The sequence below is a fragment of the Plodia interpunctella genome, chromosome 14, assembly GCF_027563975.2.
Source record: "Plodia interpunctella isolate USDA-ARS_2022_Savannah chromosome 14, ilPloInte3.2, whole genome shotgun sequence".
NCBI lineage: Eukaryota > Metazoa > Arthropoda > Insecta > Lepidoptera > Pyralidae > Plodia > Plodia interpunctella.
The window spans coordinates 5,712,323-5,739,192 of record NC_071307.1 but is presented as its reverse complement, the minus strand read 5'-3'; the positions used below and the strand labels follow the sequence as shown (position 1 = coordinate 5,739,192).

Here is a 26,870-nt window from a genome sequence, read left to right as displayed (position 1 = left end):
TAGATTGGCAATTTTTCATTGCGGTAAATTAAAACACTCATACAAACTGCGTATTCGTGTCGGCATTTGCTCGACTTCGGCGATAGTGTGGAGCCTCCTACATCAAAGATTTTTTACAACATAGCCGAACTATGCAAATGGAGTAATAGCCTAAAAAGTAGGTAACCAGCATTTTTTTATAATAATTCAAAAACCTGAGCACGTACGCAATCGTTCCAATATTTCAGGCCAGGATGTAAACATTGCGATTCGGGACAACGATGGTTGAATGCGAGCCAAATAGTGTTGTGTACTCGAATAATCTCGCCCGCTGTCGGCCTACTGAATACTAAGTGTACTAAGTTCGTGTATGTTAGCTGTACGAAACGTGACTAAACCCTGGGTTTTGTTATTTGATGTATCTGATGATATGACGTGGCTTGGTCGTCCGTGGTTCTCTCATCCTCACCTGTTCCTGATTTTAATCTCGGCTAAAATGCCCCGAAGCCCAGAGTCGGAGTCGGAATCGGGAATGATACATTTTATTCAATGGATAAACTTGAAATCTTGAATTCGACGACCTCGGTGGCGCAGTGGTAAGATTCTTGCCACTGAACCGAGAGGTCCCGGGTTCGATCCCCGGTCGGGTCATGATGGAAAATGATCTTTTTCTGATTGGCCCGGGTCTTGGATGTTTATCTATATATGTATTATATTATATAAAATATAATATCGTTGAGTTAGTATCTCATAACACAAGTCTCGAACTTACTTTGGGGCTAGCTCAATCTGTGTGATTTGTCCTAATATATTTATATATTTATTTATTTATTATTTATTAATCAAAAATAAATTGTCTGACATTCAATTTAATGGAACCGACCCCCCCTTGTATCAGTATCTCGATGATCAGACTCATGAGAGACGAGAGAACAAGGATGCGAGACATCTCATTTTCGTAACAAGAAAGGAACACCGTATTGATTAAAAAATATATATTAGACCTTACTTAACTTATTAATCTGTTACAACTTTTCGTCCCTTCCATGGAAAGGTTGCTCTCAAAAAAAAAAAGAAAACCGAAAGGGAAGTTGTTACATAATGAAAGTTAACTCGAGAGTCGAGATATACATCCGTGTTCATACTTACTACATTTCCAAATACAAAATTTATGTTGCAATTTCTTCTTGCTACTGACACACAACTTTTATAAAAGAATTTTAAATACTTCGCTCAAAAGAATGAATTAACAAACTTGGCAGCATTTTCCGCCCCAAAGACAAAGTGTATAATAATTGGAAAATGGCGAAAAATGTATGCATCGCTACAAGTGGGGCAACTTTGGGGAACGGGAAACTTTTCAATCGCGACCACTTTGCTGGGGGAAGTTCATCCTTTGAGATAGAACCTATTTTGATAAGGAAATTGTTAACTTGCCGGGGCAAAAACAACTTTATTACTTTGAGTGCAATATGTATATTTTGTTTGTGATATAGCACGAGTTATTCGAAGCATAAGATGTTAACAAACATGCGTGGATTGCAATGTCACTCACGTGTGCAAAATTAAAAATTCGAGAATTTGCATAAATAAATAATTTTACACTGAAATACTTAGTACATAAGATATTTGTTGTTAGTATTTGTTGTACGCCTTGCTTAGTTGTTGTTAGTATTTGTTGTACGCCTTGCTTAGTTGAAAAATCATAAATTATCATATTTTGAGGTTGTTATATAAATTGTTAAATTATACAGTCACGTCTTATTCCTTACGGGTTAGACAGAACCAAGAATTGCGAAATTCGAAAGCTATGTCTTAGCATTGGCGTTAAGGTTTGTGAGGATGTGTGTTTGTATGTTTGTTACTCTTTCACGCAATATATATATATATATATATATATATATATATATATATATATATATATACACACACCTATACCTTTTATCCCGAAATTCCCACGAGAGCGTAGTCTTAGATATTAAAACACAAAGTTTTCTGCCGAGTCTGTCTATCTGTTCACGATAGTGTAATTCCTGAGGAAGGAAGAGGGAATTATGATTATCCCCGAGCGAAGCCGGGACGGGCCGTTAGTTATCGTATAAAATGTAGCATATGATAAGTCTAATTTTATTGAATGCGGCGTAAACCCCAAGTGTCAGAATGGCTTTACGTTCTACATTTATAACGGTACCGATAAATAAACATTAACAAAATACGAGAATAGCGTCCCATATGAATATTCCTAATAAAATATTCCTGGAGTTACCTCAACTTCGATCTATCCCAGGAACTCCTCAGGGACCATAATTTGAGAAGAAATAATGAAACGGTGTAAGTTTCGTGGTTATGTTTTATTCAGTACCTATCTCGTTTCTAGAATTTATTCATTGGGAAACGACAACGGACATTTCTATTTCGCTATAGTTAAGAATGATTTTTTTTTATTTATTGTTGTTTAGTATTGTCATGAATGAAATTGAGAAGTAAACTGAAAATAAGTTAATTTCCTGTATTTTTTGTCTTGTATTAATTACTGAACAAAACGCCATTATATCAACGTGAAATTTTAGTTACCTAATTTGTTTCATAAATAAATTTTACTAAACGTGACAGTTTCCAAACGGCTCAACTCAGTTTCCAATTAATTTATCTTTCAAATAAAAAAATCTAGATCAAAATCGCTCCAGCCGTTTGACTGCTACGATGCCACGGGCAGACATACAGACGCGTTAAACTTAACTCCCCTATTTCTGTGGTCCGGGGTTAAAAATACCACATATTCCGTAGCATTTTCTTAACTTACTTATCTATTGCTGTACAATGTCAGTTTTTTTTTTGTACTTAGTCTACATCGCAATTTCTGCTCATTTTTTGTTCACATTCCACAGAGGTCACTTCAATACTAGCTATTGTTTCACTTACACGTTCTTTTTCAAACATGGAACATCTTTTGTTTCGAACAGCCTTCGAATGATCCGGCTTTCCCCTCTTCATTAACTTTTCTTTCGCAGATAAATACGTATGTCAATCCTTTCCTTCAGTTGTTCGGTGGTTTCGAACTCTATTCCGTAAAATGTAAGGTTTAAATTTGTATATTTTAGGAATGCACGTTCGCTAAATAAAATCATTTCGGGATTGTTTGCTTTGGACTGGTCTATTTTATAGTGTTTGTTTAGTGAAAGAGCATCAGAAAGTGTTGATGAAAGGACGATGAGGTTATCAACGATTAATATTATTTTGTAATTGATATTCGACCTGGTTCCATTCATTTTGTATCAAAACTATCATATTTCGTATAAGCTGATAATAACATAATACTTATTTTGTTCAATATGTGTTAAAACGTTGAATATTCTTATATTAAATCGATAAAGAACATAAAGAACATTATAATAAATAACAACACCTAGGACGTACGCGCAAATAGCAAGGACGTATTATATAGGTACATAGTACATACGTTCTTAATATAATCAATGACAGTATTTCGACGTGCCCCTTCATTTGTTTTTCTATTTACATATATGCAAATCTATTCATTTTGTTATCTCAAGTTTTCCCGGTAGATGCCTGCCAGTTATCAGTTTGACGTGTGGTGTAGTGTTTTTGTTACCATTTTCCTACGTTAATTCGGATCGATCGGACGCATTTATTCAGTCGACACAAACGGGAGTGCTTTTTTAGTTGCGCGACTTTCTGAGACATTTTATTAGTTCTGAGACATTCTATTAGTAGTAGTAGTGAGTATGGTGTTAAGTTAGTGGTTATTGTTGAAGATGTTCAAGTCACCGCGCAGAAACTCGTGGACTGTAATCGTGGAGAAACATTTTAAGAGAAGGAGTTCCAAAGATGACATTGCAAGAGTTACCCCAGTTGGATCACCTCTGTCCGACGAGGTATTTTTGTTTTATCATTTTCAATTTTTTATTAACTAGCAACTTGGCCCGGCTTCGCAATGGGTCATATATTATGTAAGTAAAATGAAAATTGCATAAAAATCGTTTTCCTAGTTTAAAATAAAAAATCTTCTAAGGACAGACACACACAGAAACAGACAGAAGTGGAGGGCGACATCGTTTTATATTATGTAGTGATTTTGTAAAATATCGCGGGATGTGTAGCTGAGTTCGTATTGCCCTTGAATTCGAGCCAATCTTATCGTCAACAGATTGCTGTGTCGATTTGGGTGTATTGACTTTTATATTTGGTGTCCAATAGCAAATTGCGATCAAACTTTTTGTTCAAACTTTCCTATGTACATATATAGGACAGGATCTATACTAATATTACAAATGCAAAAGTCTACCTGTCACGCTTTCACGGCTTAACCACTGGCCAATTTTGATGAAATTTGGAACAGTCAAGGTCAAACATAGGCTACCACTAAATTGATTAAGATCAATTTCTGTAGCACGGGTAATGTACAGGACAGTACATGACTCATGACAGCATAGGCAATTTTTAATCCCGATATTTCCACGTGAAGGAAAACTCAAGATGCATTTACTATATTTTATATACAAATCTTGCAATTTATTATTGATTGTATTGTTTGCAGCGGCTGGTGACCTATTTTTGATTCGATTCACGTTAGAATAAATCGATTACTCTAGTTTTCAACAATATGTAGTTAATTCATTTAAATTGTTTATTTATACGGCGATAAAAATACGTTTACTGCTATTACAATAGTTTAAAGTTTTATGACCTAATAAACTAAAATAGTTTTAAGGTTTTATGACCTCATAATCTGATGTACGTAGAAAAGTGAATACTAAGATAACTGTATCTTTACAAATTTTAGTTGCAAAAGTGGTAGGCTTTAGGTAATTCATATGATTAGGTTACCATGTCAGAATAACTATAACATTGGGGAAAACAAACAAATATTTTCAACTTGTCTCACAATATTAGACTTATTTCATCTCAACTATTCTAAAAAACTTAATTGCGAGATTCGCAAATAGTGACGTGACGTGACGGGAACAGAACATTTCGAGTAGCAGAGTAGTGTGATCACCATTACGCCATGAGGACACGCCGCGATGTCCTTACCTTGCAAGAACCGGTTTATAGTCTTCGTCCAAATGCATTTTTAACTCGTATTTTTTTACATGCAAATTACAGCCAATTAGGGTAAACGCACGCATACGTACGCAACGTTTTTTACTTTCTGTACTTGATAACATGTTGATAAGAACCCATTTATTTTTATAGTGCAAGGCCGGCCTATTAGTTAAATTGTTAACAGGAGAAAAGTTTTTAAGTAAGCGCTTGAATGAGTTTTATGTTTTCACAAATAATTTTGATACAAATAAGATCATTAATAAGTTACGTACTTCTTCCCTCAAGAATCAATAAATAGAAGATAGTAGCTACCTCTTAAATACGTCTTTTTTGTTAAATTTCAACTCAAGGAAATTTCAACACCAATACGATCATGTTTGTTACTGAAAATAAATTAAAAAATTAATAAAATTTTCGTTTAACGAAACACTTCTTCAGCTTATTCTGATTCAATGCTGAATGTAGACATAGACTAGAAATTCACGCCATTCTCCTCAGCCTTTCTCATGCATCCAATTCCAGCAATCTTGAACCTATTCATATACAAATATTATTAAGTATTTTGTAATAATGTATTCTACGTATACTGGTTAAAGTACGTCACTTATCGCGTTACATTTCGATACTCGTGAAACTTTTTGGTTTATCATGCTCTCATCAAGCAATATTATCTCTGTCTAGTCTAAAACACTCGAGATTTTAATAACATTTTTCTACGCATTTTCATAAAAAATATGAGTACTTTTAAAATATATAATCAGTGTATCTTTTATCGATGATCGACGATTATATATTAGAAATGAATCTAAATTTTGACATATATTTGATTTTTAAAAATATTGTTTGTTTTAGCTTTTAATTATTTATGCCAGTAGCATCAACAACACAAATTATTGCTAATTCGCAAGACGACCTTACAATCATAGGTACTCTTGTACTTATAGGTAGGGCATAAGGTTAAAATACAGAAACCGGACAAAAATTGACGACATCCAAAATTATTATTCGCTGTTAATTAACAGCGAATAAAGAAGAAAATTCTTAAGTTTTGGTTTTTCCGGAAAATTTCAAAAAAAAAATTGCTCGGCCGGCTCCCAGACCCCCTCGAAAATAGAAGAGATCAGGGGTGGCAGCTTTAGTACTTAATATTTTTATGGTATCCTTGTCCACGTAAAGTATGACACATTGCCGTGCCTTACCTCCCATGGGATTATGTCATATCTAGAATTGTTAATAGCATTATATCATAGGTACGGCTACTCTATTAAATAACCAGTGTCAGTAACAGGTAACTACTTTCCATATATGCTTTCATTGTCTGTATAATAATGATTATGTTGCTGTGTATCCATATTCATACTTCCATACTAATTATACACGCGAAAATATGTCTGACCGTCAATCAAGCTTTCACAGTTAAACCGCAAAACCGATTTTGATGAAATATAATGCCAATGCTGTACGAGATCGTCGATTGCTTAGTCGCTTTGTACGAGTTCTACGGTTATAGAATACTCTATTCCAGAGCGAGATCAGACATCAACATTTTTATGACTAAGTATACCTACATTTGCTTCGATTCCAAATGAAATCAAAATTGACCTTTATTTAACTTCTATATGTACCTACCTGTAATATTCCAGAATGCACTTCGGAGTTTCAGACTCCATAACAATGTTGATTCATGAGCTATTTATTTATTATCCTCATAGGAAAAACACGAACCTTTCGCATAATTTGAAATTATATTTATATGAAGTAATATGAAAATAAACTAATGTTTATTAGGTCTATAGAGAACAAATATAACAGGTATGTATATAGATGCCTGTTATACGCTATATATATTTGTTTAATTTATTTTTTCAGTAGGATTTCAATATTTTCATCTGTGAATATAAATTCATAATGGATGATTCTTTTTTCTGTTGTTATAGTACTTTTTCTATATGGCTGGCAAATTCAACTGCACATCAAATTCAATACATGAAAAAACGTCTCAAAAATGTAATGTACGTGCAGTAAGACGTTAAGGAGTATCTTAGTCGGGAGCCAATCCTAGGTACACCATAAGGTCAAGTATAACTAATGAGGCATTGTCATCCAAACTAAACGTGTATACAAAATTTCAGACCAATTGGTCGAAGATCTGCTTCAAAATTGAGTCTCCAGATTCCACCTGAACATAGTTTACTCTCATACATACATTATATCCTTTCCTTATGTACAACAAGGTCCTCTGCGGTGTCTGTCTGTTTGCAATAAAATACTGCAAGGATTTTCATACGGTTACACCAAAAGATAATGTGATTCCTGACGAAGGTTTAGGTTTATTACCGAACACGTCTATACGCGAGCAAAGTTGGGATAGGCCACTAGTTAAATAAAAGCTTTTAAAATGCCTCAAAAGAAGAAGTCCCCATGGATCCGTCGCGTGGCTTACAAAACATACCAACATGACAAGTTCAGCAAATACCAAATGTGTTACAAGGTCCGACCTTCAATTTAGTGCTATGATAAAAGGGCGGTTGCGGCTTAATCCCTACTGTTTTACACCTATGATGTCATCTAATGACACTAACGATAGAAACACATTTGCTTGAGTGCCGACCACAAACGGAATTAGTCTGTGGAAAGTAATATTGAAGTGATTGGTTTTTGATACAAAGTAAAATCAGACATGAATCAGGACACGAAAGGAATAGAGTTCTTTCTTATATTTTTTATAATATTGTTAAATAATAAAACTATATTGTTTATTTGAAAGTAACACACTAGAAATGACATATGGCTTTGTTGTTCATGTCGGTTGTCATGACAGTTGCGTACGCGCAGGTGTGCCAAACAGCTGTTGTGCCAAAGTTGAATTTGAAGGTGTTCCGATCTTGATGTCTCAAATTTAATTTAAAAAGTAAGTTCAAAAAATAGTTTCTTGAAATGCTGTCTGCTTATTAAAAAGTGGTAGTATTATCATTATGATAGATCAATTCTAGGAAGTCGATTTCATAAAAAAACATTTACCATAATACATTTTATAATCGTATCTTGACCCACGTTATCAATTAAAAAGTTCATTCGAGATCATTGTTACATTTAAAGTGCATTATTACTTTAAATGTATTTATTGATAAAACATTTTTATTCGTTTCGCTACCTACTTAAAATTAATCAATAAATATATAGGAACAAATCAAACAAGTTGAGTTAGCACAAAGTAAGTTCGAGACTTGTGTTATGGGATACTAATTCAATGATACTATATTTACATATACAGATACAATTACATATAGATAAACATTCAAGACCCAGGTCAAATCCGGGAATCGAACCCGGGACCCTTCAGTGTAGTAGTCCGGCATTATGACCATTAGCCACAGAGTCACCGAAATTAGTTTTTGTAGATACATGTGATTCTTATCATACAATTAAGTACATTACGATTAATATATCTACTCCAATTTCAAACACTGAAATCAAAATATTTAAATACTAAATTTATATAAAGAATAGGTATGTAACTATGTTTAATTGTGTTTTCAATAATTAAATGTGTTTACCTAAACAAACAAAGACGATAATACTAATTAAGGTGATAAATTAACCACCATTAAAACGAGACCCAGGATAAATAAATATAAATTAATAAACAGTTTGCAAAATGATGTCACGAATTAAAATAATACAAGCTAAAAATTAAAACTAAAAAGTAATTACAAATATTTGATAGAATAATTTAGAAATGCCGCAAACGAATGATGAGTATTTGAATTAAAATTCTAAGTTCATACCAAAAATCTGTGAAAAGAATTACGGAAATATCTACGATCTATCCGTTCACTAGATCGAACGTATCCATTACACCTTTTGATTGTATTAGACGCGTCCCAATTTGTAGATTACAAGAAATACCGGTTAATCTGCATAATTGCTGGATTGTACTGTGTCAGACATTAACAAAGGTTTCTCTAGCCATTGTATTTGGTTCCCAAGCCGTTTCTACTGAGAGCATTTGGATTGATTTAAAGATTGCACGCGATGCTAAGAAACTAAATACATTGTTCTTATGATGCTTTAAATCTGATTAATCTTAGAACAACATTAAATGTTCAGAAAACATTTTTTAAATTTTTTATCACGACTGTTTATCATTGAAATAATTGAGTTTGTTATGTGGGCATATGAAAATCGATACTTAATTTTTATTTCGTTGTCTTATAAACACATAAAAAGCAGTTTCCTGCGGAAATAACATTTTGTTGCTGGCGATATTCAGTATTCCTCTCACGTGTCTTCTTAAAGGATATAAGTGAACAGAAATCTGTCTAGGCTGGAATCTTCGACGGCGCCCATATTTCACAAATAGAAGTAAAATTGTCTGGTGTTTGAAGGGAAATTGCATATTTTTCGATACAGACCTTACGTTCGTATTTGCTCCAGCATTCCCAATTATTTTAGATACAGTAGACTTTTAGATAATGAATTTGTTCTTTTTATACTTATTTATCACTTTTTTCACTATGACCAACTATTAAAATCATCTCTCTAATTCAGTGAATTATAATAGTTGTAAGACAAGACAATAAGATGCTATAGAAACTGAAAATATAGAACTTCCTAACATTAAGCTATCTAGGAAACAAAGCAGCTAAAAGGGGAGCTGTTTATCAGCCTTCAGACGTCACACCTCGTCTCCATTAGCTGTGTAAGTGGATTTCTTGTCTTGTCTGAGGCAGTTTACGGTTTTTGTCCCCCTTCAAGGTATATCTTTAAGTTTTGTTTGGGGTAGATAAGATACGTCCCATTGTCTTTAATTTCTCTCTGCTTTGTGTAGATGCGTATTATAAAAAAAATGTTTGCGGTATATTTCAAGATATACCGCAAATACAGATATTGTATGTTTTGCAATAGATTGTACGATTCACGTATAACCTATCTTACATAAACTGAGGCTCAAATTGTATGAACTGAAATGACTGAAGCCAATTTATTTGATATATAAAATGATACATTTTTAAAATCAGCGGTTGCATTGACCGATATGGAATTCACGCCAATACCCATTCATTACGTTAACGAGTAAACTGTTTTAATAGCGTCAATGAACTAATCAGAGCAGCAAGTGCCAATCAGTAGTTATTTTATAATAATTGCTGCGCTAGCGAGCGCAAGCATAGCGACATAATATACAAACACTAATCACTAGCTAGGATCTATAATTTGTTGCTGAATGCATGTCTTTACTACTTCATCATTCAATGATCACATAGATAATTTATTTGTTTGGTATAACTTTTATTTGAAACTTGTGCGAAACTATTAATTTACTTTTTATCGACTCACCAAAACTTTTTATTCTTCATTTATTTCTTTTTCATATAGCCTGTATTATATATCCCACTGCTGGGCAAAGGCCTCAAATTCTCAAATTATTTAATTGAACAGAGATTTCAATTTATCTCTCTCTCTCTCTAATACCATGTTTGTAATATATTTCAACATGATATAATTTAATTCTGTCTTATACATCAACACGACTATCGAATAATCTTAGTTTCCGTCTACATTTCCATATAGGCTTTGACAATGATTTGCATTTCAATGAATATTTCGTCATTTGTATTCCCAATAGGAACAATATTTGCAAGTAAATTTAGTCACTTTATGATATTCGTTAATATTAGGAATTTAAAAAATTATTTTCACTCATCAAAAATGTTTTAACATCTACATCAAGTATATGAGTAATGTAACGGAACCTACCATATTTAAACGTTTAACACTTTTCTAATTAACGTTAATTTTCGGAATGAAATACGATGATTTGGAGGTTCTTTCCATGGTGTGTCTTGATATGAATGTTTTGGTATCTAAATGTAATGTAAACTAAGTCCTCTTCTCTTCTATCGTGTTGGAATAAATTACTGTATCAAATCACCATCAGTCAAGAAATACTTCGCCGTCTCAATGAACTGGTCTTTAATCTCGAATGATTAGTATAATGAAATATTAAATACCAATAAACACATGTGAGATACGAGATCACTGTTCTTTTATAAAGATATCAATGACATCAAGTATAACCTCAGATCCGTGACTCAAGTATGATTCAGAGCTCGAGGATTCCCTCTTGATGAAGTTAATCGATGGCGGCCTTTGACGCAGGTAATGTTGTGGTCAGGTTAATTTTATGTGGTAGATTTTTATTCCATCTATTGATGGTTAATGACGTTACTTCTAGTTTACCTCATACCTAATAGTTATATAATGCTTTCAAGGCTACTTATATTTGTATGAAAGTTAATCGTAACCCCTAACTGTATTTTATTTATTTATAGAAATACTTAGTTCTTTCTTTAACCAGACAGGCCTAATATTATGATGAGTATGTTTAATTTTGTGAAATCTTATTATACTGCCATTTCAAAATTATTATATGTTGTGATGCTGAGCTCCCGATCAAAAGAGCAAGAGAGAGCGGCAACTGCAAGGACCCTGGTAGCCGCAAAGCTGACTCATACTATGCCTTTTTGCGTCATTGCCTATTGTATCTCCAACTATGGTTTCTATCACAATCACATACAGCTCAATTTCTGAAATACTGTTATGTTTAGGCTGTAATCGTCTTTTTGTCTTATGTATAATCGGCTCGAGGTGTTGTAACACCCTGACTGTGCACATAGAATATGCAATCAAAATAACCTTTTCTTCTATTGTTTGAAGCTTAAATAAAGTTGTGTTTGGAATAATCCATATTGACCATCAATTTTCAAACTATTTTCAAATTAGTGTTCTTGTGCGCTGAATGTATATAAGTAGAAGAAATATCTTTCATGCATCGTTCATACGATGAAAAGAAATGATTTCTTCTATACATAAAATTAATTATTTACAAAATATATCATGTAAGTTTGTAAATAATTTAGTTAAAATACTAGAAGTCTCTCTCTCATACTGATGACTGCATACAGACGTCAAAATTAATTGTATTTAACAATGTATGCTCAAGATGTAGTACAAATGTTAACAACAATTTCACTTGGAAATACAAAGTTATAAATTAAAGAGGTCTCAGAAAGATAAGAGACAAAAAGCTGAACCATTTTTCGAGCGATTTAATTTTGCAGTTGTACAACGTTGTGTTCCTTCTACGCTGATTATATTTTAAGACATTTACCAGATGTGGCCTTCAATCTGTTCTTTGCGCAAGAACATCGTCTAAATACGCTTTTGCTTATTTGAATAATGAGCAGAAGTGTAACTAGAATAATTTATAACAAATGTTCGGTCACTACAAAACCTACATTGTTCGGAAGAACATGAATAAAGTACGTTTTTGCAGATAAATGCGAACATTATGCGGTTTATTTCGCTTCCTTTATCTGTCTGTAGCCAGCAATGAAGTCATAATTTCAGTCTTACTTCGACTGCTATTCTGTCATCAGTCAGTTGTGTGTATTCATTTCTGCGCAGTTTTTTTTATGTGTGAATTTCACACCTCTTCGCAGTTGTGCCATCAAAATGCATCAAAATGACCGGCAGATATAAATTTTATTAATGTGAGTGTATTGTGAATACAAATGGATTACCCAGACTCGCTTGTTTACAATGTGAGTATTATTGATGTTGTTACTGTTAGTACTAGGCATGACATCATGGTTTCGAAGTTAATGTTTTCCATTGCATGCTTTTATTAAGTAGATAAATATGTTTATTTGTTTCAAATTAATAATTGCTTGAAAATCGAGTAGAATTTATACATAGTTTGTTTATATCAACTCTTTGTTGCACCATTATTACAGATAAAATACCTGTGATCTTGTCTGACCAAATAAATATAAGAAACAATATTATATTATTTTCTATGAAGACTTTGAAAGGTCTGTCTAGTTCTGGTCTAATTCTGGTCTAGTTTATATTTTGAGTGAAAATATGCCACGCTTTAAAGAAAGCTTCGACATTGTTTAAGTATACAACAAACATGTTATGCAATAAATGTTCTTGGCTTTGAATCTATCCATTGTTTTATTCCTTTTGTGTACAAAATTAATTTGAAATCCTCGTCATTTTCTTTTTATTCTGTAGAGAACTCTAATTATTTATAGTTTAATAGTGCGAATACTAAACTTGCGTCTAAAGTAAAAGAGAAAGGCACAAAAGTAGTTCAGTTTTTGTTTTGAAAAATGTTTATTCAGCGAGTGATCATTAATAACATTCTTGTCGACATCAAATTTTTCACGTATTAATCAAAACTTTCACTACCGACATTTTATTCCAATACTTTTTTATTTATAAAAAATAGGATATCAGTAATTCAATACACATTAATTGAGGCATACGTTTATTGTAAACAGGAAACTTTGTTTATAGGTGCAAGTAAATCGATCAAACTTTAAAAATAACTATAACATCATGTCGTTAAAAATTCAGTCGACAATTTTTTAATTTTTCAACAACATTTAACTACCTATCTTTTGTGTAGAAGTAGAAAGATTAATTTTGGATTTAGATATTTTCAATGTGCATGGAGTACCTTCCGTTCATGGAGATGCACGTTATCAAATTATGTATACAGATCTTAATTTTATCAGAATATTTTTTTCAGAAATCGACAATTGACCATTTTCTGTTAAAGCGAAACCGCGATTATCAAATTGTTTGGCTTTCGCAAAGTTAATGACCACTATTACGTGAATGTGACTGCAGTTACGACGGATGATTGACATCTCGACATGCAACATAAATACTAAATGATGAGAATACAGACGAATATGTAGCTTCGTAAAAGACAACAGCACCAACAATAGCGACTCGTAAAGCATACGATCTTTTGTTGAAAATACGATTTTTCTTTGAAATTAGCCAGTACATGCATCATTTTGTCTGGCAACAGCCAGTAGACTTAAATTTTCTGAAAAATCTGAAGCTGATTACTTGGCAGGTTATTTATTGCATTCAGATCTCCATTGTCATATATCTTCAACTCATTTCTATTACTACATTTTCTTCTTTTTTTAATTTGTTTGTTTTGATTTTGTTCCTTTTGATAAAATTAGGTATTTATCCAGAATTTTTTAAATTGTCATTTTTCTAACAGTCAATTGTGATTTATTTCTGTTTGCGTTTATACTGTGATTTCAATATGAATAGCAGTCTCCACAGTAGACACGGATACCTAATATGACTGAACTAACATGAATGTTTCGTTTTTGAAGCTGAATCAGAATATTTGCATTTAACTAACGAACTATTCAGAATATTCCAGAGTCGATGAAATCAATTAAATTACCAAGAGCAAATAAATTAGTGCTAAATTGTTCTGATTCTACATGATGAACATCGTTTTGTTGAAAATAATTATGATCATGTAAATACATACAACATTCCTTATGAATTTAGGCTTTAATTTTAAACAATCCATATTCTCAATCTAAAATGTATTTCGTTTAATAGTCATAATATTAGTATAACATGTTCATATTCATATTACTATTGATAGTTAAATAAGACAAGCCCTTTCCTCTCGGTATGCAACATTGCAGTGTGCAATATTGCAGTGAAAATGTTATACGAACAGTAATTATACGAACGCTAATGTTTTTGTTTATTGAACTGTGGCGAGGTACACATTAAAATAGTACACCTTATTAGTTACTCCACGTTACACGTTCAAATAGTATACATATTCTTACTATTATACTAAATTCGGTATTACATTTCAAACACTTCGAAGTCGTTATACTGTATATACACAATTTAAGTGATTCTTTCATATGACTTTCATTTACCAAGTTTCAAAACTTTCAATAAGCTTAGCATATGCAGCTGCAGCATAAGGTTTATTTTTTCTTGTAATCAAAATTCAGGTTTTCATGTGAGCAAACATACATACATTTGTTAACAGTTTTAATTGCTCTGTAAGATTTTTCAAACATACCTCCATCGTTGTTTAACACTTGAATGGTTCAATCATCTCATGTTTGTTAAACCATTGGATTGAGCCCGCTAACGGACTGTTTTGATGAGTGATTGTGAGATATGTATGAATATATCCATTAGCTCTTCCTCAAGGCTATGTTTTGTAGCTACGTTTTGCCTTGTTGTAGCTAAGGAAAAAATTGGTCCGAATTCTTCAATCAACTCTTCAAGATTTCATAGCCTTTTTGATCAAATAGTTTTTAAATTTTCTAAAATGCAAACTTCTAGAATATCTAGACCGTGTTATGTGGAACCGTATTATTTAACCAGGTTTACAGTTGTCAGGTCGAGCAACAAATGCGTTGCAAAAGAGAAAAAAAACAAAATTATAGTTTATTCCGTGTCGGCAGCACTTTTCCCGGCTAAATGTTCATTGCAGGCGTTTGTGCGACCTTAATGAATGCTCTGCGCCTATGCATTTTCCAGCATTAACTTGCAGCCTCGAACATTTTACACCCTTTTCAAAAGTACACCTTTTGCTGCAGAATTTGTAAGCCGTGCATAAAAAGTTTTCAAAAGCAATAGTATTATGTGAAAAGGAGGAAAAAATTACAGAGTTATAACATGCTTCTTAAATTCTGCTTGAATTCTATTCAAAAATAAACTGCCACGTTGCCATAATTATTATTATATTAAACTATTTTATCAAATTTTATTAAGGATACTCACAAAACATTCTAAAAGAAAGTGATTTTGCGACATTTATCTGGAGAAAAATAATAAATACTTAAGATATTTTTTGTCACAGCACATAAAATGTAAAAAATCATAACCCTTTTACCTATCCAGCTTTTCGGTACTAAAATTCTCTTTTAACGGAGAGTCCGATACAAGTCGGCTTACTTGTAATACCTTCTAGAATTTTCTTATTTTCCGTTGCCAGGTGCATTCGCCGTGAAAATGAGAGAATTTCGCTTTTCTTGGATCCAACTCTGGCCAAGAAATAACTGTAAATAACTATAAAAGTAATAAAAGAAAATAGAATTCTAGATATTACATGTTTGTTCTTTCTTGTTATGCGAAATCCAACTAATTTAAAACTAAGACATCATCTTGGTTCGTTTTAAGACATTCTAAAAATATTTCGTTAGGTTTTCTGACGTAGCTATTAGCTTTTGTTTGCATGCATGTAAGTCTTCATCATCTTTTAGATCTTGTTTGCACTATTATTTAATGCAGTTAGCGATTATGAACATCTAACGAATTCGCGATTTTTATTATTACTTCATTGTTATATGTATACATGAGCACACTTCCCGTCTCTAAAATTTAAGTAGCTTCAGTTGTAATCTTTCGTAATAATTCAAATTAAGTACATGGTACATGTTATTACCGTGATTGGGAGATGTTTTTCATTCAACGTTGAATTTTGGTGTATAAATATATAAAAAGGATCTACATACATGTAAACGAATCTTGATGTAGATAAAGTTTGGCCCCAACAATTATTAATTTAAAACTTAATTCAAAATATTACATTACTATGTTTATTAATCAAACAATTTTTCACTAAACTGAATTTCGCTTTCTTCACTCATTTGTAATTTATTTCTTTTATACCCTTAACAAATATAATATATACATTTATTTTGTATTTTCCTTTGAAAACATTTTGCATTAGTATTCCCAATTTGATACCAGGATGATTATAGATTTTCTTTCATTCCTGTTCGCATATTTCCCTTCTATATTAAAATTAAAAGGTCCTTCGATGTTATCAAGGTAATTGGTGGCCCTATTATCATCGTCTTCTCAAAGATTAGCCCTCGATTTGCCTTGGGGAGCGATTTCTATGCCAATGATCGATTTTATCAAGATTGCGTTACGTTTTTTGGCTGCAGAAGATGTAAAGGTTGAACAAAAGACTCTTGTTTTATACATAATATTGTTGGTAATATCATAAAGTTTTATTGATATAAGTTAATATTATTTTCTTAGAATAGCTTAGACCTTTTAGTAATGAAGCAACGAAGTCCGATTGCCTGATACCTGCAGCGGTTGCAAAACATTAATTTACATAAATCGACGCTAGCATAGTGATTATTAGTAGTTGATACTTCATAGTTCTTCTTCATCCATTTACTTTCAAGTCTCGAAGTGGGTTTGACATTTGCATCAAAATGTTTTTTTAACAGTTATTTATTTATTTCAATGATAAGCCGTTATTCTTAATGGTCAGCTATTGAAGGTAACGGAACTTAATTGTCAAGTATTTTTCGTTATGGTGAGATAATTATTTACCGAGGCTGATAACATCTCACTTAACTCATAACCTTAAGTAATTTTGTTATAGATGACAGTTATATCTTTTTCTGACTGCCTTAATCACTTTTTAATACGGCCTTAATAGTACATAATTAATTATCAAATACTTCTCCAAATCCACCAACTTTCTGAAAAACTAAGCGGTCTGATTTTAGTTTTTCAATACCATTAATAAAATTAGTTTGTACAATAAAATCTCTGTCTATATAGAATTTCTTATTGATAGTAAATTACACAATAATGGATACCATCCATTACCACTAAACAAAGCATTAAAATATTGAAATCACAGAGGAACTAGTTTATTATTTCTTACGGCGAATTCGATAACATCTTTCTTAATGACAAGCGATATCAATGATATTTATTACCATAATTATTGCTATGCATTAAAGCATACGTGGTTTGCTGCATCTGAAACTTTTAAAAAGTTATTTTGATATTATCTTACTTAATATGTAATCTTGTAGTATAAATATTTTTCAATGTTCTCAACTGAGCATAAGAACAAATGAGAGTTTGTTTTAGCAAACCATAATGACAAAGGCGTCGTTATTTAGAGATCCTTGGAAACTTGGGAAAGGATGAAACATTGGTATCTACTACAACTGCAGAATAATTTTTCTAGATAGATATGTAGATAAAAAACTTTATTTGTTACTATTTATCACAATAATATCTGCGTGTTACGAGTATGTTGTATGATGTTGTATTATCTATGTATTTTCAACATTGTATAAGTTTAATACCTGCGCAGACTTTATTCTGTATTCTAGCTTCATATCGTAGTACAAATAAATTGATACCGTGCAATGATAGCAACCATATTGATTTCTGCTGTATCTGTACCAAGAAGCGAAAGTGATTTGGTCACGTCCTCAGTTTATTGTAGATACGCTTAATTATGAGGTTTGGCTTTAGACTAGAGAAAGCGTATCATCATTGAAATGTCATTTATATAGTGAGTAGAGCTTAAAGAAAATAGAAGAAAATGTTTATAGATACAAAGATTGATTGTTAAGGGAACAATTAATCGGAAAGGAAATCATAAATTGAATAATATTTATACCAATATAAAACATTTAGTAATTTCCTTATATGTATGTTTTTAATAAGAACAATGAAGTTTAACAAATAAATTTACTTATGTACAAGAGCTGAAATAAACAAATTGATATGACCATGTTATTAACTAACACAGTTTTACATGAACGAAAAATTGCTCCATAAAACTTAGTGTTCCTCCGATGTGGCCCAAGAACTTTCTCGTACGAACATCCGAACCTATTTCTTTAGTAAAAGGCTTTCAATGTGTTTAAAATTCTGTTCACTGTTCCATATTACATTCCTTCTGTTTTGAACTAGTGAGTATTAATTGGGCTTAGTAATCACTAGCGGCGCTCGGGTAAAAACGCAATAAATTATACACCTAAACATTCCTCGGGAATTACACTATTTATTGGCGAAAATCGCATGAAAATCCGTGCATTAGTTTTTAAATACGTGGTCTGTGTTTCGAAAAACACTATATTTTATACAAAACCTGAATTACAAACTATAAATTCGGTGATATAAAGTTACATTATACAATAAAATAATTTTCATATCAGAAAATGGTAAATTCTTATTTATAGCATCAATATCTCTCAGATAAGCGCTCAGCTTCTCTTGCACCTTTATTTCTTCGATTTATTCATGTCGCCGCATAAATTTCCTCAGATAAAAGACTATTTGAGATTTATTTGCACCTCCTCAGTTATACGAGTAAACAAATTGCACTTTTCATGAAAATCTTGTGTTATCTTGTTCCGGTTTGATAAAACAAAGAAGAATGTTATAAAACATACTTACCTAACTTTTGTTGCTTTCCGGTGCTATCTGTAGATTCATTTTTATCATTTCATTACATGATTATGATAAAATGCTGCTTTCATATTTGTAAAGGTTTATATTCTAAATTTATATGAGTAAAAAATTCAACTCACCCTAATTGTATATGTAACAAATTATAATAATCTATTAAGTTATGGTATTAAATAAACTGTGTTATTGACGTAAAATCGACATCGTATTTTAAGCGAAATAGAAGCTCTTTTCTCAAATCACGCATTATACCATACATTAGTTTAAAATAGAAACTGTTTGAAATTCTTTGTCTGATCTGTGATTTGCTCTGCCAAAACTCTATTGTGTGCAAAATGGCATAAATTCAAATTCAAATTCAAATTCAAATCATTTATTTAGAAATTAGACCTTCACAGGCACTTTTTCTCGTCAATCTTTAAATTTATAGTTATTTCTCACAAGCTAGAAACTACTGGCATTTCGGAACGACCACTGCTGAGAAGAAATGCCGAAAGAAACTCATTTGAACAGTGTTGGTCAGTGTTGGTTATCATGCCAGATCGGCTTACCATTATTGTTTCTTACAATGTTTTTTTTTTTTCTTTCTAATAATATATAAAAGTACATAATGTACATAGTCAAAAGGTATATCAAAACAGGTTATAATTGTGATCCGAGTGCTGATTATAATATATAAATATATACAATAACGGGACTGTATTTTGGTACTACAAATGGACCATACATTTTTTATATGCTTATAAGCCTTCAAGCGAGATTGTCTCTTCTTATCTTATGTATATTGTCAACTAACAGCTCAATTATTTGTTACAGGTATTTTGGGACAACTTAAGTCCGGTAAGAAACTAGGAAACTCAAAATTAGGAAAATTAACATAAAACTCTACTGGATTTGGAATTCAAAGTGACCGCGGATTGAATTGATGTGATTTTCCCCCGTGTACGGCCAATGCTCGCCAACGGAATGTTACGCTACATTTTACCTGACATTTTAAGTTATTCTCTTGACGGTGAATTACAAAAATGGCGCCAAATTTTGAACCGGTAATACAGAAAATGTAACGTGTCTACAACGTGTAATATTTCATTATGTCATAAAACAACAATATGCATATTGCGACTAGAGGCATAACTAAAATTGTTTGTCGAATCCAGATAATAAATAAATATGTTTTTTTTATTTGAGGGAAAAATGTCCAGCTCATTATAAAAAATATGTATGTTTATGACTGTTAAAATAATGTTTCCGATTTCATTTTATACTTTATTTCCCGATTTTCCAACGAATCGTAGTGTAGGCGTGTGTGAAGTGCACGAGACTGAAAGATTTTAACTCGTTCAATGTAATATCGGTAAATATATATCTGAAACACGGATGTTTGCAAAAGGAATGCAGATCATTATTCACAGGCGACAGAACAGGAAAACCAGTGTGAGGTGGATTTTACAGATATTTCTTTAAATACAGTAAACAAATATAATACATCAATAAAAAAATATAAACAAGCAAATAATTTCTTTAAAAAAGATAAAAATTTTAAGATTAAATACGATACTAAAATATTTAATTCAAATAACATAATTAAACAAGTAAACTACTTATTAGAAAATTTCGCTGTGTTCCACACAAGTAGGTATAACTTTGTCATAATTACATAAAACTCGAAGGCTTAAATTACGACAAAAGAACATAAAAATTGCACTTAATAATATTTGAGAATATTTTGACGACATGCAATAAACATTTTATGATTTATCTTTGAATCTGCGATACAAAGAAACTGTTCATACGAATCTGATAAATAACAATAAAACTTTATGAAAAGCGTTTCATATTTGTTCGGGTTGGAACCGCTGCCGGTTGGCGAGTTATATTTTTCCGCTTTTCGCCCTTTCCATTCACTGATGCACTGCATTTTTCATTTGCGTCCTAAAACCGGCATTCATCTAGGTAAAGAAGAATTTAGATCTTCAAACATATACAAAGTTTAATGTTCTTTTTAATTCGTCGAGAATTTTGAAACAGTTCGACAAAATACGTTGAAATTCGTTTGCCCCATTCACTTGAAATATCAAGGCCTCTTTATTGTTGCTTTAGTCCATTGTAATCGTTTCCTGCATTTAACTATGGTCTATTAACGTTGCTGCCCTTCTAAACCATAATATCTTAATGTCACAGGTCTTTGGTGAAGCTTCGCAATATATTCTAGCACACATACGAAAGCCACCAATAGGAATCATTCTAACTTTTTAACAAATTTAAATTCTTTCTAATAAATCACCCACTTCACGTTCCTAAGCGCGTTCCAAAATTAAACAATATCGCGTTAACTTCGCGTTATTGTCCAACTTTGGTTCGTAGTTTAAAATTGGAATTCGATGTCGAAGCAGGCCGAAGTTTGCTCGAGTGCGAGCTTAGCTATGTCGTCGTCAATTAGTAGGTGAAGTACATTGCCGGCTCCATTGACTAGCTGGAGTTATCCTTTGAGTAATTTTATAATCTTTGAGACTTTAAAGTCTATTTCAATATTAATTACAGCTGTAGTGCAAATAGTTTTATAGAATTTGTTTCAATAAAAACTATAGGTATCATGACAATACGAAAAAAAAAATACATAAAAAGCTGGAATTTCATTTTCATTTATTTTATATGAAATTAATATACTAGAATTTACTCAAAAAATTTAGGATGTATGTATACGATTAACCTATCAAAGATACAATATAAACCATTTCAATGTATAATAACAATAACATTGTGGTCACTGTGCCTGCGGAGTAAAGTAGTACTATCAATTCTTCGATTGCCCACAGTACGAGTGAAATATTCAATATTAATATAAAACTCCTATCGACAGGGTTTGGGCGGGCGGCGACGCGCCGCTCGAGGGTCGTCGACCCCGCTAATAACTTCCGCTTACCTGAAAACTCTAGTCGTTAGTATAGGCTAGAGGCTAGACTTTCCGCTATGATGGAAGGAATTGTAGGTCGCGCATGTTTGAAATCCTGTATTTTTTTTAAATAATCATGAAAGTTAGCCCCACATTCGACATTCACTAAGTTTGTTTTAAATCTTTATTTTTGAGGATGACGCTTACGTCAGATGTTATTGTTGTAATAAAAAATATTTCATATATATTTTGTAAACATCCTTTTACCTGCGTCACTCCGTCTGTCCGTCAGATAAGCTAGTAAACATCGACGTTTGCTTTGAAAATTTCTTTCGCTAAGCATGACTGAACGTTCTTTTGATGTTAGAAAATTTCCAACAATAATTCTGAAATTCAAAGTAGAATTATCTACTAGTATTTTGTTTGAAATATAAAACGTTGTTCTGAATTAAATTTTATTGTCTTAAATTTTTAAAGTTTTATGTTATCTATGAAGCTTGCACTAATTAATTGACATTTATTGTTTCACTAGACGTGGAGGTTTTCGGAAAAAAAGTAGGTACACCTTGTGCTATTCCATACATACTATCCGTGTTCAAATTTAGAAATGTCATTGAAATATCGTCAAATTGGATATTTCACAAACTCAAATTGGATAAGTCACAAACCTCACACACAAATATCCACTGAAACAACTTTCGCATTTGTTAGTTTATAATATTAACTAATATTCGTTTTTTAATATCTCTTCGTCGCAAAGCCCTTACGCATAATTACCTTTACTAAAATGCCCTTTCGTAAAATGTCTCATTCGCAAAATGTCACATTCTGCGACGAAACGCCAATTTTCACCAGGCATGTAGGAGTTGGTTCTATGAATGAACGTCTTGCCAGAAACGATGTTAAAATAGCAGTAACGTAATGCAATGTAACTAATATGCATCTCAAGGTTGATATCAATATCATCGTCCCAAATGAAGCCGCAATCTTCACGATTTAAACCGCGGATCAGTATTACATAGATCTCGTCCTAAATGCTCGCATAATGAATTAGATGTTTGATTGAATCTATTGTCCATGGAAGAAGTTCAATTCCACGACCTACATCGACGCAGTACGATTGCGAGCCCCGAGCGATGTAGATATTGGAGGTTATTCTGTAACTAGAAAAAAATAAATAGGTCAGTATTTTTTGAATACATTTTGGGCAGTAAAGATATTCAATCTGGCTAAAAAGTTGAATTGATTGCATCAAAATATGATATCTTAACTTTCGTTACGTTTCGAGAATTAAATTATTTATATTTTTCAGATTGAAATAGGGAGGACAAAGTCTAACATCTAGATAACATGCTGGGTCACGCTAGAAAAAAAATAAAATAAAAAAATAAAAATATAACATAACTGAATTGAATTACCAAATGAAATTATCTAGGGCATCATGCTAGTAAAATTTAAGTTACAACAAATTACATACTCAAAATAATTACAAAGATACGAATTAATGAATCTGCGAATTCTGCGAATCAGTTTATTAATTGCAATATGTGGAAGGGTTTGTTTAAATTTTAAATTAATGAATATAACGACTAGAATATAAGTTTATTTTTGCTCTCGCATGAAAAAAGTTTTGCTTGTTTCAAATTTCTAATTGAAAATGTTTTTATCTGAATTATTTAGATTGCTATATTAAAAGCGATTCTATAATCTGTGATGTTACAGAATCTGCGCTAGTATTTCCATTTGTATGAAATTGAAAAGTACCGAGTTCGTAATAAAGTGTATTTTTGTTTGAGATTCTTTTAAACGTAATCCACAATAGAATGTTATTGAGCTTCGGAGTTCAATTGCTGAAATTCAGCAATGTTTTAAATTCCGCTTATGAAAAACTATCATGAGTATATAAATAATTTTTCAAACGAAAAAAATATTTTTTTTTAGTTTAATTTAAATTTCACAACAAATTAGAGTTTTTTGTGAATGTCATTATGATGGACTGATGTTTTTTAAGTACTTTTAGTTATTTGGTCTTCTATTTATAACTTGCTGCGCTCCGGGACTTCACTCCCGTAGGAATTTCGTATATAAAAACTTTTGGAAATAAAATGTTTGTCTAAATACCCATGAAATTTTCTACAAAATTCATTATGTGGATAAAGCTTAGAAACGAACAAACGCCGGGCGACTTTGTTTTATATGAAGTGATAAATAAACAGTTAAAACCAATCTACTAACCATTCTCACAATATTTATCAACAAAACAATAAAGAAACATGCAATGGTATTCTAGTCATTAGCACAATTTCCATATAACAAATGGAAAATGTAAATGAAGTGGAATGCATAACTATACACTTTCTCACGCGAAATTCGAATTGCCCCCACAACACGCGATTTAATTTGTCTTTTTATATGTATTTTTTCATAAGGACAAGACTTGTGCTTATTTTTTTATAGTTACCATGTTAATATTTGTCGTCGTCGTTCTTGTAGAAAATCACATTAAACTAAAATTGTTTATCCAAAAAATCTAGTTAATTATTATCAAAACTGTTTTATGTAACTGTGTATGTACACACAAAAAGTAGAGAACCTATAAAGTTACTCAAAAGCAACGGCGAATTTATCCTTAATAGGAAATGATGAACAATGGTGGACTTATCCCCTTCCAGTCCACCAAAAATCTGAAAGAACATGTAACAAAATGCCGTTTTAACTATTATTATCCGCCTTTTTGTATTTTTGGAATACACCGTAACTCACATAGGGTTTTATTTTCCAGCAAACGTGTCTAAAATTGGCATGACCATTTCTGATACTTTTTCACGTGTTTGTTTGGTGAACGTATTGGTACTACGGAGAGCGACGCGCCGCATTAGATTGGATTTGAACAACTCTACCACAGATTGATGACGTTTTTGTCTCTGCTTCAAAAATAATAGAACACAGAAGAATAACCCACATAAACATATTAGGTGTTCAAAGTAATTAAAACATTATTCATACTTGATGCTCATTATTGCATAATTAATGTTTTTTTTTGTTTAAAAGTTCAGAAGCAATGTTAAAAACAATTTTATTTGTGGCTACATAGAGAACACAAATTACACAATCACTATTGTGTGATGTCTGTTCTTAGCTGCTTTAATTTATTGTATCAAGATCTATATATATTTGAACTGGATATTATAAAAAATATATTTTTAATTTTTAACACCGGTTTAAGTTTGAACTGTCTTTGTCTGTACGGCTTCTTATTTTGTACTCTCCATATTGTTAAATCCCATATTCTATATTCGACTGAGCACCGCGACCGAGGATTGGGTTTATTTGAATTGATTGAATTCTCTATAGGCGATTTATTTTTATCTTTATTTTGACACCTATAGCGGGATAAAATTACTTTAAGATGAGAAAAAAACTACGCGACGTTTTTGAATACAATAAAAAAAAGTAGGTATGTCATTTTAAAATAGCCCTATTCGAAATCATAATTATCTTTTTTCTTTCATCATTTTCTGCTTGCTCTTATGTGACGCGAAGTGGGCAGGGACTAGTAACAAAGCGAGTATTCAAGTCATTCATGTGGCGCCTAGCGAGGCGAGACGAAAGTGTGGGCTTGAAACCCGGTGTGGCCATGGTACGGCTGTTAACCTCATAACTTTGGTAATGAAGTTGTTTTAGTTTATATAGTAGACCTGGTGAAATGTCTCCGATTTATGTCGACTGATATAGTACTTGTTAGATTTATTTCAACCAGTCCGTATCAAGTAATCGACAAGGCAAGAACTAAATTCATATAGGTTGCATACCTACGTAATGACTAAAATTAAATTTCTATTATCCATAGTCTTAGTTGTTCTAACGACTAATTTTTACTTCATCTTTTTTCCTGAAATTTACATGTATTTTTCTATTAACTATCTACCATTAATACGGATTGTGCCTTCTAAAATGTTGCATTCACCATTTCAATTTTGTATTTAGATGTTTTCTTCAATTCTGTTTTATTTCCAATTCAAAATTGGAACATCATATTCCTGTATTGAAAGGATCTACATTATTTTTTAATACTACCGAGAGGAAACTTCAGTTAAGTACTATTAGCACGCAAATGCGTCGGAGACTGCTTATTATGCTATAAGTAGGCGTTTGTTTTGATGCCCTGTTTCTCCGCGTGCAATGAAATTTGCCACATCATTTCTTACGCTTTCTCTTAACATAGCCTGTTCCATTTTAAGATAATACATGTGCTTTGTTAGTTGGCTTACACACCATAACTCATTAGTCGTAAGCATTTTCATGGAAATAAAAGTCAGCTTGACTGTACAAAATACTTTCAGGTTTCGCAGTTTTAAATTTTACATTAGTCATGAACTACAGTAACCTTTTATCTTAGAATTAGCCCATAAAAATTAGTGAATTTCTGCTTTGAAAATAAACAACTTAGCTAAAGCACATAAGTCACGCCAAGCGACTAATGCAACGTCGTCACATGAAAAATTTTTGTTTACGAAAACTGACCCAAAATTGCGGCACAGCAATTCCGCATTCGTCTCGCGCACTTTCTTAAAATGCTTTGACCCTTTCATGGACGCTCTCATCTTTTTGGGCAATGTGTGTCAGTTAACTGTATCTGTCGTGGACAACCTGTTACTAGCTATCGGCTTTACGCATTTTTATGGAAACACGCCTTCGACGACAACAGGTAATAAATTTCGCGTTCCATTAGCATATCTTCAATGACGTTTTTTTTTCTTAAATTGTTTTTTAAATATAGAAATCGCACGATGAGTCCACAGCTTATATATCACAAAAAGTAGATAGG

At 32.1% G+C, this 26,870-nt stretch overlaps 1 protein-coding gene across 10 annotated transcripts in view; it reads left to right on the top strand.

Moving 5' to 3' along the window:
- The window catches only part of RapGAP1 (Rap GTPase activating protein 1), a 223,226-nt gene that overhangs the window by 162,607 nt on the left and 33,749 nt on the right, over positions 1 to 26,870 (top strand). For 4 of the 10 annotated variants that reach the window (XM_053755089.2, XM_053755092.2, XM_053755090.2 and 1 more), the window contains one exon: positions 19,966 to 19,989. The exons of 3 other annotated variants lie outside the window; for them this stretch is intronic. In XM_053755089.2, coding sequence (XP_053611064.1) covers positions 19,966 to 19,989 — 24 coding nt within the window. Of the gene's footprint in view, positions 1 to 3,588; positions 3,876 to 12,498; positions 12,654 to 19,965; positions 19,990 to 26,870 lie in introns of those variants that run through there. 3 more of the 10 variants (XM_053755094.2, XM_053755096.2, XM_053755095.2) reach the window with 3 other exon arrangements.